Raw genomic sequence first — 20,345 nt, forward strand, 5'->3', positions numbered from 1 at the left:
CACTTTGTTTGTAACTCTGTATTGTCTGTATTGTGCTTGTGATATGTTGTAAAATGTTGTATGTCTGTTAATGTTTCCCTCCTTTTATCTTTAAAATAAGTAAAAAAAAAAATAAATGCACACACAATCTGACTGCAATATATGAAGGTGCTATAGAAGCACGGGGTCCAGAAAACTGATAAAAATTAGAGGCCTATGGGGTGTTCTGAGTGAAAGGACCATATGGGCTGAACACCATAAATGAGCAAGATAATGACTGATAGTAAAAGGAAAAGCTAGAGTTGCACAGTATAAGCAGGTGCACCTTTCCCTTCTCTGCTTGGCACTGGAGTGTCATAGGGTGAGAATGTCAGATTTCAACTAAATGCACATACCGACTCATTACATAACTCAGGAATTAGAACAGGCAATCAGACACTGTCAGTTGATTGCCCCTGAGATGATGCCTAAAGATGGGACTGTTGAAAGACATACTGAGCAGGGGCTGTAGCTCAGCAACACAGCACCTTGCTTGGCAAGCACAGGGTCCTGAGTTCGACTCCCCATACCAAAAGAATAACCAAACAAAGAGATACTGAGTATCTGATTCATTATATCTTATATCCCAATGTGAAATAATTTTCAACTCATATATACAACAGCTCAGGTATTTCCATGTGAAATAATAGAAGGTTTCCAGCTAACACTGGCTATATTCTAAGAAATAAAAGCATGAAGAATTGTATAGAAGTCTCTGGTATAAGAATCGGGGGCTCTTCTTTCCATAATGGAATTAACCAAGCTCAGCTCAAAAGCAAATGTTTCTTCTGGGAAAATCTTGTCACTGTCCAGGTATTTGCTGGTTCTAAAGAACCAGTCATCTACCAATTCATGATGAATGTAAGAATTGTATACTACAAACATGTACTAATAAAAGTTTAAAAAGAACCAGATCATAGAAACCTGAACTAAAGGACTTTCTTTTATCAGGAGATATTGAAAATGAGGAATTTTAATTGACTAGCATCTTTAATCAACAGTTTGAAGTGAATTAGAACAGTATTTCCCAAACTGTGTCCCCCAGAACACTAGCTTCATGAAATGTTAAAAGTATCCTGAGAAAAGACTCACCAAATAAATTTGCAAAACATCAGATATTATCATTCTTCTTTGAAAGCTTTGCAGTATAAAACTGTAACTTAGAAAAATCGGTAAAACACTGCTTAACCTGGTTTCCCAAACTATTTGTTCATATGTGTCTTTGAAGAACACAAAGTAATATCTAAAATGACTAATTTTGAAATACTGAATCCAAAAAAAGTCACACACGACGAATTCTAAGACAGTGCCTACTGTCCTCAATTTGGTTTTTAGTTAGTGTGGTGACAAAATGACGTTTGCAGTTATGAGTGTCTGCGTAACCATCACCTCTGTCCTTCATTGTCCAGTATGTGAGAAAACATTAGTGAATGAAGCTTTCAAATTGCTTGGATTCTGAGGGAGAAATGGCATTCACTTCTTGTAGCTTTCTTGTTGGGTGACTAACCATTCCAACTGATATGTTGACATGCCTGCATTTTGAGTGTTTACAGAAAGGTTAGTGTCAAAGACATTAATGTCCTGGTGGGCTTGTGTTTTTCTCTGAGGCAGATATTGATGAATGTGCAGAGGGGATCATTGAGTGCCACAACCATTCCCGCTGCGTTAACCTGCCAGGGTGGTACCATTGTGAGTGCAGAACCGGTTTCCATGACGATGGGACCTATTCACAGTCCGGGAAGTCCTGTATTGGTAAGCAGCTTTCAGCCGTGCCCTCCATCCCCCTGGGCCTGCACAGGACAGACAGGTTTTTTTGGTGTCTACTCAGCTCTCAGTGTTAAAGTAAGACCACTCTCTGGTTAAATTCATCAATATGCAAAATTTCTCCAAGTTTCTTCCCTCTGCAACTTAGAGATTAAGTCAGGGATTACATTGTGGGGAGCTTCAGAAGTTTTGTATAGAAAAGGCAGCAGTCAGAAGAACAAAACCTATATGCTAAGGGTGTTTAATTCTTGCTGAGGAAAATCATGACGACTCTCTGAAATCTCCGACAGGTTGAGAAGCAGCTGTGGAAAGAGGAAATAGTGCTGGATTTAGAACTGGAAAGCTCAGTTTAATCCCAGCTTCTGCCCTTTAAAAGCCACTGTATTCTCTGATCCTTCATCTGTGTTTACATAAAAATGAAGGCAATAATACACACATATTATTAGGATTAAATGGGATGCTGCATATTTAAAAATCATGAGCTTTGAATTACCTATACAATGCAGTTGCATTAACCTTTTTATGATCGCTGTAGCTACCCCCATTATCTCCTGCAAAGTCACCTCTAATTGCTGTTCTGCTTGTGGTTCTATTAAAAGCTGAATGGGGGGTGGGTATCAAATGGAGTTCTTTATATTTTAAGACCTTAAAACTTTGATGGAATGCAAACAACTGATCAAAAATATGACTGTTTCCATGGGAACCTTGGCCAGTCCAATTCGTTCATGTCATGCGGACTTACTTGAATTCTCAATGCTAGGTAGACCCAGAGGGCAAGCATTCTGACCCAGCATGCAGAAAGTCTGGTACTGAATCATATCGTGGGAATTTGATTTTGAAATTTCCTTCTCTGTGCTCTTTGTGCACCTTTTTATTCTGAAGTGTGCTACTGAGAGCCAGCCGATGCTTTTCCAACATTTGCACCAGTGGTTTTCCAGAGCAAAGATGCAGTAAGGAACAGTAGGCGCATGGCACGACTTGTCCCTCATGGTCTTACTATCACTGTGGAGCAGCAGGTAGTGTCACAGTCAGAAGCACAGACCCTTGGACCAGACTTCCAGAGCCAAATTCCAGCTCCTCCACTTCTTCTTCTTCTAAGTCGCTTACCTTGGGCAAATTCTTATCTAGACTGTACTTCACCAATCTAATTTGTAAAAAGAAATAATGTTTATATAGAATTACACTGAGCATTATGATAATGAATTGAATTAATATCTGTAAAGCATTCACTAGTTGTTAGCTAGTATTATCAACATCGTGCATATTCAGCATTCTTCCCCTACTCTGTCCATGTTTCTTTTCAGTGATCCACAACTGCATGGAGATGTTCTTATTTGCGAAGGGTCTTCACGTACATTATGTCCTGCCAGGTGCACCTGTGCATGTGCTGCCTGCTTCGAATAGGTGTTACATGAACAGGACTGGATCAAATGGCTGTGGAGATAGAATATAATATATGACACTAACACTGGGGGTCTAAAATAAAATTGTAATTCTTACCAATTATATTTGACATCAAGAAGGGAGAGCCTTAGGTTTTAAGTGCATGCAGCTCCTTAGCAATCATCAAGAAAAAAAGAAATACTTATAACTATCTGGACAGACCATGTTGTTTCATCTTGGGGACTTTGCATATCCTCTCCTGGTAGGACATGGGATTTGTTTATTTTCCTGGATTTAGGTCATGTGTCACTGTGATATATTCTTTTATGTCTTCATTAGAAGAATTGCTCCTCTGTTCTGCCAGCTCTAGACCTTGTAGCCTGGTGTAAATTTCAGTAGCTCCGCTCATTGTACTATCATGCACTTTCCTTGCTCTTTGAGCAGACTTTGGGTGGGAAATGTACTTTTTCCTCTATATTTCCTGTGAGACTCTTTGGTAGTTGATGTTCAATAAACAAGAAAATGTGATCAAGCCCTGTTGACTGGTAAAGAAATCAGACAGGATGATGCCTTGCTCAGCGCCCCACAGCTGGTTTGAGGCTAGCTTAGGTCTCAAGCTTAGCACAGGGGGTCCATTACATCGAAATGCCAAAGAGAGCCCTCATGTGCACTTTTGTTCTGACACAGTTATCCCCAGTGCCTTGTCATTCATAAACGTAACCATTAGGATGACAGATGTCACAGTCACACTGCATAGCACCTATCCCTGTGCTGGTTTCTCTGCCATGTTGAGTGGCATCGTGTGTGTGTGTGTGTGTGTGTGTGTGTGTGTGTGTGTGTGTGTGCACACGTGTGCTTCCTGCACTGAGGAAGCAACGACTTTGTCTGTGAATTGATCCTTGCTCTGCACAGGAAAATCTCAGCAAACCAGACATCTTAACAAAGGAAGAGAGTTGTTTTCATTGACAGCATTTTTAATTTGGGTAATCATTCATCAGAATTCCTAGAAGTCCATGGTAAATATCTTCATATGTACAGACATCTGATCATCATGTGAGGTTTCTTTGGTAGTTGAGAGCATTCTGATGGGTCAGAGGACCTCCTAAATTGGATCAAGCCCCTTTCATGTTGTGACACCTAATACCATCTATTGAATGTAAATAAATGTTCTCATTCCACATAACCTTCAACCTGAGCTGTCTCTGCCTACTTCTCGGATTCATCTCCTAGGTGTTAGCCTGTTTGTTCTCTTCATGCCTTGAACACAGTGAGGAGCTCCTCTCTGCCGCCACGTTCAGGGTGTTTGCCTTTGCTGGTCTCTCTGAAGCCCTCAGTGTCTGTCTTGTGGCTTGGGCATCTCATTATTTAGGTCACATATCAAATATTGCTTCTTCAGGGAGGCCTTCTCTGACTATTTTGTGTTCCTCTGGCACTTCATTAAATATACTGTTTATATATATTTTAAGTTCTCAAATATATTGTACATGAACATCCACGTAATTTTCTCTTGCCACACACTTACAAGTTCCTCAAGGGCAAAGACTTTGTCTGTTTCTCAGCACTGCACCTTCAGCCCTTAGAATAACACAGATGAATCATAGACTCTGCCTGACCTGTGTGAAACGATGGAAGGTACAGACATTCAGAACCACAAAGATCACATTTATTTTCTATTTGGTTTGACATAGGTTGTTACATATGACAACACCAATGAATTCTATTATTGAGAACAAACGTAATACCAACGCTGCATGAAGACTTTGGGGAACATAATTATGAACAAGTGAAGGTATTTGTTCTTGAGGGATTTATGACCTGAAATACTCTGAATTATAATAACATAGCTCAGTGGCACTGAAAATTAGCACATCAAAATAAGCCCTAGCTGACATCAGCCACTAATGCTCACATTTAAGAGGAGAAGCAACATCTAAAACAATCTTTTTAAAAAAATGGTCTTGCAGCATGTACTCAGCTATCCTTTTCCTCCAGACAGTGGTGTCAGAATATAAATATGAGGCAGTTCAGGCTTTTGGAAGAATGTCTTCTGTCACTCGTGCCACTTTTTGTCAGATGAGGGCAATAGGACCTGCTGTATGGAATTCAGTACAGGTTGTTACAGTACATATTGAGAATTACTGATACCAGAAAGAACAGGACTTCTGTAAGACTTATTATTTTATGAGAAAAACTGTTTACAGTTTGTCCTTTTCTTCTAAAATACAAGGTGTGATTAATAAATGTGGAGAATGTTTAATTTTTATAACTAAGTTTATTGGTGCATTTAGATGTACATAATAATCATGTTCATCATAGGAAATTTGTACCGGTACATGGATACATTTTGATTTCTCTTCGTTCTGAATCTCCCCTCCCCTCCCTTCAACCCATCTTCTCTTCCCTATTTACAAAGCTTTGTTTCCATTTTATCTTTTTTTAAATAATCTTTCCCCTTTTCCCTTCCTTCCTTTCCCCTTTCCACTGCCCTGGTACCTCTTTCCTTTTGAACAATTTCTTCCCATTTCACAATACCTATTCTACATTTTTATCTTTACTTTCCGTTTCTCACACCAGGGAGACAATGCGATGATTACACACATGAGTCCAATTTATTTCACTTAAGCATATGGTCTCAAGTTGCATCCATTTACCTAGAAATAGCTCAAATTTACCCTTGTCAGATGAAGAAACACGAACGGCAAACACATATATAGGAAAAAATGAATGACGAAATTTAAAAGAATTATAGTAAAAGGCAAATTGCCAGTTATCTCCCAAACATACTCCCACTCTCAGCTTTGAACAACCTTACTTCATTATTTTTGCCACTTTCGGAAGCAGCTCTGGAGCCCTCTTTCCTGGGTGTCTTTAGTTACTCTGCCTTGGAGATCTCATTGTTCTAAGCCATTTACCTTCCATGGTCATTTTGACTTTGGAAAAAGCCATAAATTGCAGTTTGCCAGACCCAGTGAATAAGGTAGATGAAGACACACATCATGGTTTTTCAAAGCTTCCTTTCCTTTGGATGGCACTGTCGTTGGATCACACCTCAGAATAACAATCACAAAGAAGACTTCCAACACTGCTTCAGACAGTGGCAGGAGCAAAGGGGCGAGTGCTTTTGAAGCAACAGGAAGTATTTTTCAGGGAGTTAGTAGTGCTATGCCTTTCACTGTAACAATTTTTAAGATTTAAGTACTCATCATGTATTTCAATCATACCTCATAGGTTATATGATTAAAGAAATGAATGGTTCTAGGTATTAGAGTAGCAAATAAGATCACCATTCTTGAGAAACTTGCCTCTTTCTCTCCTCTTTTCCCTCCTTGCCATCTAATTTGCTTGTGTATCTTGTTAAGGTCAAAGAAGAGCAAAAAATTTAGTATTTTCAAAGGTGTGAAAGTGAGCTTTTGTTTAATGCTGTGTTTTGATACTGTAGTAGAGGTAGTCAACAATGTGCGGTTTTAATGTGGACGTTACTTTTTTATCTAGACATGGTGGTCTGGACCATTTAGAAATCAGAAAAGTTAACATAACTACTGAGGGCATGGGTAAAGAACAGTGTTTTTCATATTTTTAAAACACTATTCAGACTTCCATCTATGTCTTTCTGTATCCGTGATCTTGGTCTTGCATATGAATCTTTATCTTCCTGGTTCCTTCATATTTCCTGTAGGTACTCAAGCTACGCAAGTCTCTGTTCTGCTTTTCCCAAAGCCGCATTCTCTTTCCCCTTTTCCCTTCCTGTATCCTTTCCCCCTTTCCATTTCCTCTGTCAGAATCCTTATGAAATCCTACTCCTTAAACCAGGGATTCTCAGACTTGTTTTCACAGTAGATCGCTGGTAGCCTATTCTTTTAAAAACGAGACCTACTATGAGACATTAGTATTGCAGTGGTTCAGAATCAGTTTCTTTGGGGTTGAACCTGAGCTGGGATCTTTTTTAAAGTCTCCAAGGGATTAGAAAGAATATTCCACCAATGCATTAAACCTCTGGCCTACATTCTCTCTTAAAATTAATATTATTATTTTAAAAATATATCCTCTCTCTTACATGTCCTCATAGCCATTTATTTATATCTTGTTTTACAGAATTTACAAGATCACATTGGATCACATTCCTAATTGTTTGATAACATTCCTAGTTATTTTTTTATCCCTTCAGTAAAATTGTCTTTTGATATATTTTATAGATTTGTGCTGTCGTCTTGTTCATGGATTAATTTTATCATCAAACAAAATTTTTAAATCCCAGTAAAACCCACTACGAAGATGTAGAGTTATTCTAAAAGAACGCAGCATCTCTCAGCCTCCCATGACAGCCTTCGTCACAGGACCTATTTGGGTGAAGCCAATTCCCAGATGCAAGTGTCTGCCTTCCAGTTATTATGAATGGCACAGCCATGTCAGGGCAACTGCTGCAACTGCTGTCACCTTGGGACAAGAAATAATAAATTGTTCATTATGATTAACATTTATTAATATTAAAGTATTAGTTATTATTAGCTGCTGTCACCAGGCAGACTAACAATATAATAGCAATAAAACAACCAAAGAAAGTCCCGCTGGAATCTCTTGGGAGGAACATTTAGATTGTAACCAGTTGCTCTGTCAGGGTAATTGAAATGGCCTAAGATTTTTGAATCTGTGCTTTGTGTCCATAACCTAGTTCCTAGGGAAATGGTGATAAAAGGAACAGAACCTGGAGATAGCTAGGCTAATGCTTCCTGGAGCAAAGCTTACTGAGGGCTGAGCTTCATAGCTTTACCTGGTTCAATAGCAGTGAGTTATAATGGGGAGAGTTATGTTAAGTCCAGTGAATTATATTAAGTCCAGAAAAGCTGGGATTCGGATCTCATCTGTATTACTTTCTAGCTGAGCAGCACTTGGCAAGATATTTAACCTGTCTTACTTCTTATAATGTGCAATGATTAAAATAATTCTTGCACTGGAATTTTATTCTAATAAAATATTCTTATATACAATTATCCTGGCAAGGATCAGATAAAAGTTGTTAGCATTCAATCTCCCTCTGCCTTAATTCCCTCACCTTCCCAATGAAGACAGTAAGAGTAATGCTAATAAGAGCTAACGTTTGTTGAGAGCTTACTTTTTGCTGGGAGCTGCTCTGAGCAATTTATACAAGTGCCAACCTCATAGCTTGCTGTGGAGTAATGGTGGGGATTAATTAAGGTCAGAAAGGAAGAAATACTTAATGCTTCTATTTTAAATGCTCAGTAAGTATTGCTCATTATCATTAACTTGACACCAACGCTATGTACCAGGCACACCGGGTGCTTTCATGTATTATCTCACTTAGTTTCACACTCACTATAGGAGGAAAGCCTTCTCACCATCACCAGCTTAAATGTGGGGAAGATAAGTGCCCTAGTATTAACATAAATTGCCTCTATTCCCACAGCTGAACATTGGCCCCACAGGCTATATTCCAGGTGTGTTTAATCCCAGAGCTTCTACTTTTAACATATCAACATTGTAATTAATGCTTTTTGGAAGGGTTGAATCCAGAGGTGGAGGAAACATTTCACAGAGTAACTAGAGGTCAATGAGAAAGGCCAACAGAAAATGAGAGAAAATACATGAGGTCCAGATGGAGAGTTACAATAATATGAATGACCTGTGAGCTCTGGGACGCATTTTATCCACTGCATGTTGGGGCTCAAAATTGCTGGGCAACAGGCAGTAAGACAAGGGGATAGGTTTGTGACAGTTAATCCGATGGCACCTCAGCCTTGCTAATAATACCATGTGATGCCTACTGATGTCATTTCCTTCTTAGCATGTCTGGTGATGTGAATCCAGAGTAGAAAAAAGAAACAATATGCTGAAGCTAGAGTTTTAAAAAAATGACAGTGGATAGAATTTTAATTGTTTCATCCATTTGTCAATGCCCTCTATTTTAACAGTACTTATTTAGCATATATGAGATGTATAGATGCAATTAAATTATTAAAAGAAAACTATTTCAAAATAAGGATATGTAAATGAATATTTTAACCAAGAGACTAAACAAAAGTGTTTGTGAATATCATAGCAGCCAGTTCATAATTTATACATATTATTCTAATTGCAAAGAAAGTTGCATACAAAATTCTCCAGACAGCAAATCTCAAATGTGTTTTTCCTCTGTCCCAGGAAATAGACAGGCTAGGGTGGAGAAAGTATGTTTGTGGACCAGGGTATTTCAAACTAAAAAGTTAAGGGGCAGAAGTAAAGACACCAACTTTGGGTTACCTGTGAATGTGTCTCTTTGTGCAGCAATAAGGACTCATTTGCAGTGCCCCTCACATTTCATGACTATATATATAATATATATATATATAATTTATATATATATAATTTATATATATATATATTATATATATATATAAAAGAAAGAGAAAGAGAGAGAGAGAGTGTTGATTTCCTGAATTACCTTTGTTTCTAAAGAACTTTCTGTTTGGTTTGCAGTAAAGAAATTATCTATAAGCAGAGGGCCCCCCAAACCAGATGTCACTCCGGAGTTACATCTAACCAGAGTCAGTTTGCAAAGTATGGGAACATAACTTTGTGACTCAAAGGATTTAAACTCTATGGTACATCATTGTCAGATGTCATTAGTGGGTTCAGATGGACAGAGAGACCATCTGAATGTGTATACTTTTTTTTTTTTTTTTGGTACTGGGAATCGAACTCAGGACCTTATGCTTGCCAGGCAGGCACTTGTGCCACTGAGCTATATCTCCAGCCCATGGATTGGAATGGATATGGAAAAGACCAAAATCATTCAAACACAGAATGGAAAGTTTGAGAACATTTTCAAACATCTAATGAGAATGATCTACACCACACAGAAAAAACATTTGCACACAGTTGCAGCTGATAAATTAGGGGAGAATTGAGTCCCATCATAGCCTCTGGAAGGCTACCCACTCCCCTTCAAGTCCAGCCATGGATCTGTAAACCTGGACCTGTCCAGCATGAAGATTGGTGTTATGGCTTCATGTGATGGCTGGATGTCTCCCAAAGCCTCATGTAGTCACGGGGTGGGCTTCTAGAGTTTTTGGATGATCCATGGTCCAGTGCTGGGATGATGGGTGTGAGTGCTACACCTGCTCTGGGCCAGGCAGCCTGCATACAATGTGAGGGAGGGAAAGAGGCTTGCTCTCTGCTGCTCCTCCCTTATGACTCTTGTTGCTTTTGCTGTTTTCCACCACTTGCTTCTCGCCGTGTGCCACTTGCCTTGGAGCCAGGTGAGTATGGACTGGAAACTACACACTGTAAGCTAAATAAACCTTTCCTTCCTTAGTTTCTGGCATCAAGTATTTTGTCTCTGAAACAAGAGAAAAGTAACCAAGACAGTTGGATAGGATATGATCTGGAGACCTCTGGGAAGCCAAATGCAGCTCCTCATCTGGGGACTGAATACTTCCCAATGTGACTTTGGAACAGAGGACATTGCATCCAAGTTTTATTGGTTTCTTTCAACTTACTTGCACTGACAGAGAAAGCCCGTATGTTGTTTTCCAACTGAACTTTGAAACTAAACCAGGCATTTGAGGTCCTGTTAGAAAAGGACCTCAAATAAGCAATGGGGACTATCTCGTAAACCACCCTCAACCTTGTTTAGTATATCCTCAGTGACAGTATCATCGTTGTTTAAACACCTTCATAATGGCATCTGTGACTACCCCAGGATCAGAGAAAGCAACCATGGACCCAAAGTTGAAGTAGAACACTGTACAGGACGCTGGGGGCCTCAATTCTATTCTAGGTGAAGAGTTCATGTAGAACATAAATAGGAGAAGGGTTAAAAAGCTACTTTTAAATAAGCCTCTCAGGTATTGGAGTGTTGATATAAATATTATAGTTATAAAAGTAGCCTACAGTGTGTTTAACAGAAAGGTAGACTGCGGGGGTGATAAGAAAGGATTCATCACTTGGGGATTTTAAAACACCAGATTAAAAACAAAATTCAATATACATGAAGAAACCAGAAAGCCCTCTGGTACAGTTTATAACTAGTTGTAAAATTATGTCCTCAACACTCTCAAATATGTGGATAATTAGAGAAAAAGAGGTCAGACAAGATCAAAAGAAAGTCCTAGCAGATGGCATGTGGACATGAATGATGAAAGGATTTATATATTTTGTAGGTATAATAATAAAAATAAACATTAACAGTACAAAAATGATTCCTGATTTAATGTTCCGGCACTCTTCTAGGATCTTTGTATTTCCTAATTCAGTTTTCCTCAGGGGAATTCTATCAGGTAGCAATTTATTTAATGAACAAAGAGACTGAGCATTTACTATACATTCTAAAGTTTCCAAATTTATTTAGCCTTAGCACCCCTTTCTCTCCTAGGCATTTTGTGGACTTGGCACAATGCAGAATGTCTTGAGAAGTCAAGAATAAAAATAACCTACTCTAGGAGTTAAATCCTTATTTATTCAGTGTCATTGCATAAGGAGCTGCTTCCAAAGAGGTTTCTTTTATACTGTTACAGCAAACCTTTGTTAAGTACACTATTTCCTCATTAAATGTCAGAATTTTTGCTTTCTTATAAGGAAAATATTTCTCCCTATGTTGATTGGTCTATTACTTTCTTTTTTGATGTGGTCATTACAATGTAAATCACTCAACACAGCTGATTCTTTATTGAGTGCTATTCTTTAGACTTATGGTGGGTGGAGCTGATTTGTCCCTAAGCTAAATGGATACTTTATCTCATTTCAATTTACCAGGCTAATCTCAATCTTTAAAGCATGACAGTGAAAAAGTTGCACTCCTTTCTGCCATAGAGATCTGAGCCTTGATAGTGTCATGTCCGGGACCACAGCAACTCAGAAGTTGTCTCTAGAAGCCGGGTGCAATTTCGGACTGTGGGGTTATAAACAGCAAGGTGTGCTTCAGAATGTCAGAGTATCTTGGTGACAGTGTTGTGCTGTATGACTAGGCCCAGTGGGAATTCTGAGAAAAAAAATAGAGTCAGAGGTAGGAGTGAATAATACACAAGGAAAAGCCTGGCATTGTCCCCCAGTAGTGCTTTCCAGTGTGGTTGTTTCTCTTTCTGGCTTCTTTCTTGCATATGTGGCCGTTCGGAACATGAATAAGAGTAGACACACTTTAGATTTTGGCATAAGATCCTTAAGTTTATATCATGAGAATGTTTCTTCATCTTTTAAGTGACATTTTTATAGTCTTCTTTCTGAATAACTTGCAGTCTCTACTGAGTGACAACAGGATGAGAAGGCACATTCCTAAGAAAGTTCCTTAAACTTATTTCACTGACTGTGAACATAGTGTTTCATGTAGCATATGGTGATGGTGTCGGGAGGGTTATCCTCAAACTGGGAAGATCTGCTTTGCACCTGACAACTTGATAGCAATGCAGATGTTCCATGCTACTCCAGACCTACTGAATCCTCAACTCTGGAGAAAGCGCCAGTGATTAATCTTTTAATGGACCTCTTTTGACTAATTCTGGTGCCCACTCAAGTCTGAAAACTTGGGACTTGAAAGCCTTCAGAAGACCTAAGAACACTCTGAACCTGACTGTAGACAAGTTTGTTTCTGTATGCGTGCCTGAATCTTTTTGAGGAAGTAGAGCCATGTTTTTTTTACTAGTGTTATCTCCAAATAATGCTGGTGTTCAGTAATCTAAGAACCAGGACGAAAAGTACCAGAATTCAGCCTGGATATTTCCTGTCATCTTTCTGATTTGATTTTGCAGTGTTTCTGCCTTGGGATTTGTAGTTCAGCCTCAGGGGAGAATCACCTGCCTTCTTTTCTCAGTTCCTGGGCACTTATTGGTATTAAGTTCCATGTAGTCCTCAGCTTCCGGCCTCCTGAGGCTCAGTGTGAGCAATTGTTTCATTACAGAAGTTTCTGGCTTAAATGTCTTAGAGCCAAAGGTCATGTCTGAGCCACAGTTCAGAGATGAGTGTCTATAACTTCTTCGAGATAAATATCGAATTTTTCATTTTAGTCTGAGGTTACTCATGCTGCTGTGAGGTCTTTACCTATGGGTTTATGAGCAGAGGATTTTAAACTGTAGTATTCAGGTCAAATAAATCACCATGATTCACTTATTCAAGCAGCGTTTATTGAGTCAGGACTGGGCAAGCCCCTGTGTCTTTGGGATACAGAAACAGTAAGACATAGCCACTCCAGTCTAGAGCAGGGAGGAGTGGGTAGAGATTGGGGAAGTGAGGGTGTGGACCTAAGTTAGATACTTTAGAAATAAAGATAGAGACTCTAGGGAAAAGTAATTATTTCTTTTTGGGGTTAGAGCATTTGGAGTGGCAACATGTATGCAGCTCTTTCACAGAAAATATATATTCACTGAAACAATCAGAAAGATGAGAACGAATGTCTCCAAACAAAATATATTTTTAAGGAAATATTCAAAGTAATGACAACAGTCTGATTGGAGGCAAAGTTATAACTGAAGTGATGAAAAATGGTAAGATTTCCGATGTAGATGAAGTGCCTGATAGATGCATGTGGCACAGATGGGAATATACCAGAGCCTGGGAATAGATGTAGAGACCGCACGATGAAAGGTACTGTGTTCTAAACTGAGGCGTTGACAGTTTTGAGTCTTATTTTATGATATATATTGCTTGGTATTGTAGAACTATTTATTTTGTGCAAAAAATGTGATACCTGTTTATATAAGTGACTATTTGAAGAGAAAACATAGCTGTATCAATGTCGAGGTATTTCCAAGGAAATCTCAGCTCCTTTACTATGAGTCAGTGTAACTTTCTGCACCTGAGAAGTTTGCATGCTGCTTTTCTTTGTGCTTGGGATGCTTTAGAGAAACTTGAAGCCATCAGGATTAACCAGGTATTGAACATAGTCATTATCAAGCTACTACTATGTCTTTTTTTTTTTTTTTTCCGGTACCGGGAATTGAACTCACTACCTTGTGCTTGCCAGGCAGGCACTGTGCCACTGAGCTAAATCCCCAGCCCCTTACTACTATGTCTTAGATTTGTTCTAGACTTCTACAACATCCATGCAAGTGCAGTATGGTTTTTTTCATTTTACTTATAGTGAAACTGAAGAAAAGAATGGGTCTGAATTTCGCTTTGACACACACTAAATAACCATTTCTCTAAGTGTGAAAATGACTTATTGAAACAGTTTCTCAGGACACACACAAGTAAGATATGGGTAGAAAGACAAGTTTCGTACTAATTCCTAGGTCTATAATCTTGGAAAATTCAAAGTGCATCATACTTTTTTTGCTTGAAAACATTCCTAATATAATTAGGAATTCCTAATATAGTGAGTGTATGATCAGAATATTAATCCAGCTTCTCTTTAGAGGAACCTAGGTAAGTTTACACTAAGATGCTATGGTAATGGTCCAGGCAATAAAAATGGAGAGGGGTAAACAAGTGGCTTTGTGAAACAAAGATGAAATTTTTGCTACTCCACTCATCTGCAGTGTTTCTGTCGGGTCCCTGAGTTCATCACTGAATTACTACCTTCTATACATGTGAAATATCAGTAAGTATTTGGAGAATCTCTGTGTTGGTTGGAGTGTTGGAGATTTACATTTACCCTTTGAACAATATCCCTGTATTTATTTCCTACAGAATTGGGAGCTGACCATCGTGTAATGAGATGGGAAAAACTTGACCTGAGGTCTGAATACTTACAGGGGGGCCTGACTTCGAAACTCACTAGCTATATGGCTGGCCATAGGAAAATTATTTACCCTGTTTTATTCATCCTAATACTTGGTATATGAGGCTACACACATTGCTGAAAATACACTGCACATGTCTAGGAGAGGAATTTTACTTTGCTCCATAGTTAGAGGGCAAAATGATGTCTATGAAGACATTCCTAACTGAATTATAGATTACAAGGCAAATTTTTTAAATTATGAAAAAATGAAACATCAAATATATTTTATACTTCTGGCATTCTGCTTGTGTATGTGCAGGATTATTAGATGCGAGTTTCATTCTTTTCTGCCCTGTGGGTAGAAATACTCAGCAAACAAAGACCATTTACATGGTCTTAGTTATAGGTTAAGTGAAGGTGACGCTAACATTATAAGTTATTTCGGGATAAGGTCATGTTTTTAAGAGGATTGTGAGAACTCTGAAAATCATAGTGAGTGACTGCTTAGTAAATTATTATTGTTATAATAGAGAAAAGAGAAATTCATGCTTCATAAAGATGAATTAATGTTAACTCAATATGAGCACAAGGCAGGGACAGTTTCCCAAACCATCTGCTGGTCCTCGTGGAAGATATGTTAAAGAAATTATCTGCTGTCCACCTCTTTCTGTTGAAACTTAGCCTCCCAAGATTAGGATGCTTTCCAGGTGTATTTGTTATTGCTACAGTGATGTCTGGCATATCAGATGTGCTCAATATATATTTCTTAATAAATGAATTACAGTGGTGAAAACAGATTTTAACTAGTAATACACTATGCAGTAAGGACATAAAGAAGCTGTGACATAAGAGAACTCCACTTCACTTGGTGCAGAAGTGACCAGATGGTTCAGACAGTGAGAAAGTAGCAAGAGGAGATGGCAAGGATTTGAACAGAGTGGAGAGGTAGAATTTACAGAAAGCTTGAAGAGTAGGGGCTTGGGCCATGTGAAATGCCCCCGTCCGAGTTTAACTGGCACTTAGGGGTTTAAGACTACTACTCCTGCACGGACGGTGAGAGACAAACCCTGTATTCTGCTGTTGGCTAGAACAGCAATAACTTCTTCTGGAGGCTTTGAGTTTTCCCCAGGCGGAGCTCAAGGGGTTTGGAGTTGGCCTAGGGATCCAAGGGATGAGGTCTTGCTCTGTTAGACACTATGCTCATGAGGATTTCCTTCTTTTAAATGGTTCAGTGAATGTGGTGAATAATATCATCTGCTTGTGTCTGGCCACAGGGGTCTGATTACTTTTTGGTCATGAGTGGAATCTGCCTGTGGCTTCTTTTCCTTTTCCTTAAAACCAGATTTTAGCCTATATTGTTTTACCTCCATCAGCATAACAAATACAGCATGACAAATCTCAAATAGAGAGAACTTATCTCTCAAAAGTATAGAGCAAAGTGGGTTCATCTTCTACTCTGTGTTTCCTTTTCCCCTTCACCCTCGAAAAGTTTCTAATTCTTCCAGAGAATATCTATTTCAAAATACAAGGCAGCTGAAGACATGTTTTTAACAAACAGTTGATTAGAGTTCCACAGGGAGAAAAATATGAAGAGAAGAAAAAGATGAAATTGTCTCATATACAACCATAAGAGGTCAACCCAAAAATCAATGTGTTAGTTTTCTCAGCAGGCCCTTTTCTTCTTGAGGTAGTGATCCAAATTATTATCCTAAATTTCCTACTAAAGTAGAGTATTTGGAAGACCTTGACTACCCCCTCAGAAATTAGGGATTACAATAAGGAGATTAATGAAAAATGGTAATAAATAATAGCCACGTGAGGTTTTTGAGTTCTGTTGCAGTCTGACTCTGCTGTTATTTACACTGAAACTTGGTTTTTGAATAGCACCATGATGGTATTTTCTGTCCTTTGCTTTCTGTATAAATTGCAAGACACTTCTTAGAGTAAATTAAATTTCTTTCTGTCTGAGACCTTACATTGGCATAGAAGAGAGAAGCAGTAATTTCTAATCTGACAACTTGCTTGAGAGAATGATTTGTCAAAAGAGGGAGTTAGTGCAGATTTTCACCCTGGCTGATTACACCATGCGTATTTGTCCCCAAGGACTACTTGGCTAAGATTTCCAGAAAGAAAAGAAAACTATACTTCTTGTATTTGTCACTTGTTTGAAAATACTCATTAAGGGAAGGCAGGAATGTTTTGATAAGTTTGTAATGTCCTAAAAGACGATTAATTTTGAGACATGTTCTCAGTGTCCTGTTTCTTTGCTTCTGACCTCCTTTTTTGTCACTATTCATCTTCCAGCTCTTGAATTGCATGTCCTGGCCCACGAAGGTGAAAAGTAACCACATAAAGTTAGAAATGGACTAGATTTTAGGGAGCTTTTTATGTAACTTCTATTTGTGTCCAAGAGGAAAAACAGACCACCTAAAGGCAAAGGTTCTTCTTCTATCACAGCTAAAAAAAACTTCAAATTTAACCAATTTGTGCATTTCCTAGTACATGCTGCAAAAGATATTTGACAGACACAAAGATAAATAAGTAAGGAATATCCAATGTGAAAGGAAGCTAAAAAACAATGTTCATCGCCGAGCATACAAGGTAACATAAAGGAGATATAAGCAACACAGAATTAAGGTGAGAGGAGTAATTTGCTTCAGCAAAGAACAAAATTTTCTTTTTTGAATTTTAAAGAGAAGAAAATAAAAAAATAGCAACAACAAAGGTACAAGAGACTAAAGAATTCAGTGACTACAACAATGGAGTGTGGATGGCCAGGTGTGAAACCTTACTTAGGAGACCATAGCTACAAAAGAATACTCCTTCCCTCTCATGAGCAAATTTATAAAAACATATGTGTAAAGTCAATGGCATCATTATTACAGGTTCTCTGTGAAGTAAAATTCTCTTTAGATAGTAAGAGTTTCAATATGTATTGATTTTTGTGTTTGTTCTCTCCACTGGTCAGAATCCTATTGAATTTAAACAGATTTAATCACTAGGTAGAGAAGTATGAATTGTTCACAGCAACTCACTTGGTTAATTAGAAAAGTGATTTGCCCTCGCTCAGCTCTTATTTTTCTACCTGGAAGGAGCTCTTTTCTCCATCTGCAGTCACATACCTACATGTGTGCATCCTCTAAGAAAAATGTAGCCAGAGACCAAGGCAAGTTCACGGAGTATCATCAAATCATATTCTTTCACAGTTTTTCACTCGCTCTTAACATTACATCTACAAATTACAGCTCAGATAGAGAATTTAAGGTGTTAACATTTATGGATTTCACTTGCCACTGTATTAATCAAAAACCAAGTGAACTTGAGAAATCAGAATTCTATTGGAAATCCTCGGAAAGCAACTGAATGTATGGGCCAGTGCCATAATAAGAGAATAGAGATGGTGGTCCTGATCTGGATTATTGAGAAAAATTAAAGAAGCAATAGGAGCAACAACAAGAACAATGACAGCTAAGTTTTGAAGAATTTTTGAAGAATTTTTGAAGAATTTGAAGAATTTTGAAGAATTTTGAAGAATTTTTACAGGACTTTATTTTTTACAGCATGTTATTAGGTATTTATGGAACATTACAAATTATCTCACAGCAGCAGGGTGTGGTGATATATATCTGCAATCCCAGCACTTGGGAGGCTGAGGCAGGAGAGTTGCCACAAGTTTGAGGGCAACCTGGACTGTGTAGTGAAGACCATCCTGGACTACACATCGAGACCCTGTGTCAAATAAACTAAAACCATAATGCTGTGGGGAATAGTATTTTCTTTTTGGAGCTCTGAAGTTTGAACCCAGGACATTGCACATGCCAGGAAATTACTCCATTGCTGAGCTACATCACCAAATCATGGGGATATTTTAAACGATATTTTGTAAATGAGGAAACCAAAGCTCAGAGATTTTAGGTAGAATTTTCAAAGTCACAAAATACAGTTGACTCTGTGTTCCTGAATACAGGGAGTTGCCTTGTTTTCTTGCATTGAAAGTCACCTGTCACGGAGACCTCATTCTGCAGCAACATGGGTATGTAAGTCATACTAACTCGTATCCAGGAGGCTAGATTCCAAAGATTCGACTTGGTGTGGCACTGTCTTCCCACTAAGGGAAAAGAAACACTAAGATGGGGCCTTACAGGGTATTAATATTTAAAAATAAGAGAAGACTGTGAGCTCCACACTTACAGAAACATATCTTTAACCAGTGCATCCCCATCACTGAACAATAAGCATGGCATGGAGCAAATGTTCAGTGAATATCTGGGGAATTTATTAATTGATGATGATTACTAGTGATAGATGAATGTATAGAGAAGAGGAAGAATAAAAATTACATCTCAGAAAGTTGAGTGTAGGGGCCCAAACTTCAAGGTTGTGCCTGACCAAGGGACAAGAAGATAAAACACAAAGGGACACAAAATAGATTAAAATATGGGGGTCCAGGGGGCTCTTGTCTGCTTTGACAAAAAGTCCTGAGTTACTGGTGTACCTTGGCTTTATTCACTCAGACACAGGCACGAGCAATCAGAATAAAATAGGATTCATCTGTCTCCCACCATCCACAGTACATAACTGAGTAAACAACAGGATCTTAGCGGCATTCATTTTCGCTGTAGCATGTGAGCACACATTCATGCCCGCCTTTCTTTCTAGTGCTCCCAGAAGAGGCAGTTAGGCCTTAATCATCCTATCTCGTCTCCCACAGTTGAGGAAAGAGTTCTTTGATCACAATAAATACAATATTGCCTTCACTATTTGTTAAACCAGGGTGATGATTTTCCAAACTTGTTGTGAGAAATTTTCGGCTGATGACAGGGTCACATGGAAACTTGCATACATTCAAGAGACAGTGAAGAAAAAAATAAGAAGGCAAGATTAGAAATAAAGGTTTTGTAAATGGGGAGGGAAGGAGCGGTTAAAGAGAATGTAGGGGAATGGGGAAAAAAAATAATCAAGTTATATCAGGTGCAGGTACAAATTCTCTATGATGAATGTGATCATGATAAATACCTAAATGTACCAATAAAATCTGATGGGAAACTGCCAAAAAGAAAAAGAAAAGAAAAGAAAAGAAGACAGCTGCTAGTTGTAGACACCAGAAAGGAAGGCCAGGATGCAAGGATCAGATGCAGAAGAGAGTCCAAACAGTGCTTATTTTGCCCTTTATTTAAAGTGAGAGTCTGTCCAATTAAAGAGGGGGAGATTCCTTGCACACTGGCAAACGTAAACCCTGGACAATAAAATGAATGCCAAGGACGCGGTTTACTCCCGACTAAAGGATGGCTGGAACATGGGGAGGACATGTAGCAGTCAATGCGGAAGAACTTTGGAAGCTCTTTCCTTGGAGATATGTAACCTCATTCTAAACAGTATAGCTAGCTTTTCCTTTTGCTGACTTTTCCATTGATCGTCCTACTTTCTGGTAAGTGGAGATGATCTGAGGCCCTCGACATGCTGGTGAATCTCTTCTGATGAGCCCTAAGTGTGGCACCCTCTCTCTAATCTTCTGTGTTCTCAAAGGAACCTC

At 38.6% G+C, this 20,345-nt stretch overlaps 1 protein-coding gene across 2 annotated transcripts in view; it reads left to right on the plus strand.

Moving 5' to 3' along the window:
* Nell1 (neural EGFL like 1) overlaps positions 1–20,345 on the plus strand; it is a gene marked incomplete at its 5' end in the record, with an annotated part of 791,721 nt that overhangs the window by 746,402 nt on the left and 24,974 nt on the right. The window contains 1 exon segment of one of the 2 annotated variants that reach the window (XM_005401727.2): positions 1,630–1,770. Coding sequence (XP_005401784.1) covers positions 1,630–1,770 — 141 coding nt within the window. 2 annotated transcript variants of the gene reach the window in all.

This window comes from Chinchilla lanigera, unplaced genomic scaffold (assembly GCF_000276665.1).
Source record: "Chinchilla lanigera isolate Chin_1 unplaced genomic scaffold, ChiLan1.0 scaffold00075, whole genome shotgun sequence".
NCBI classification, from domain to species: domain Eukaryota; kingdom Metazoa; phylum Chordata; class Mammalia; order Rodentia; family Chinchillidae; genus Chinchilla; species Chinchilla lanigera.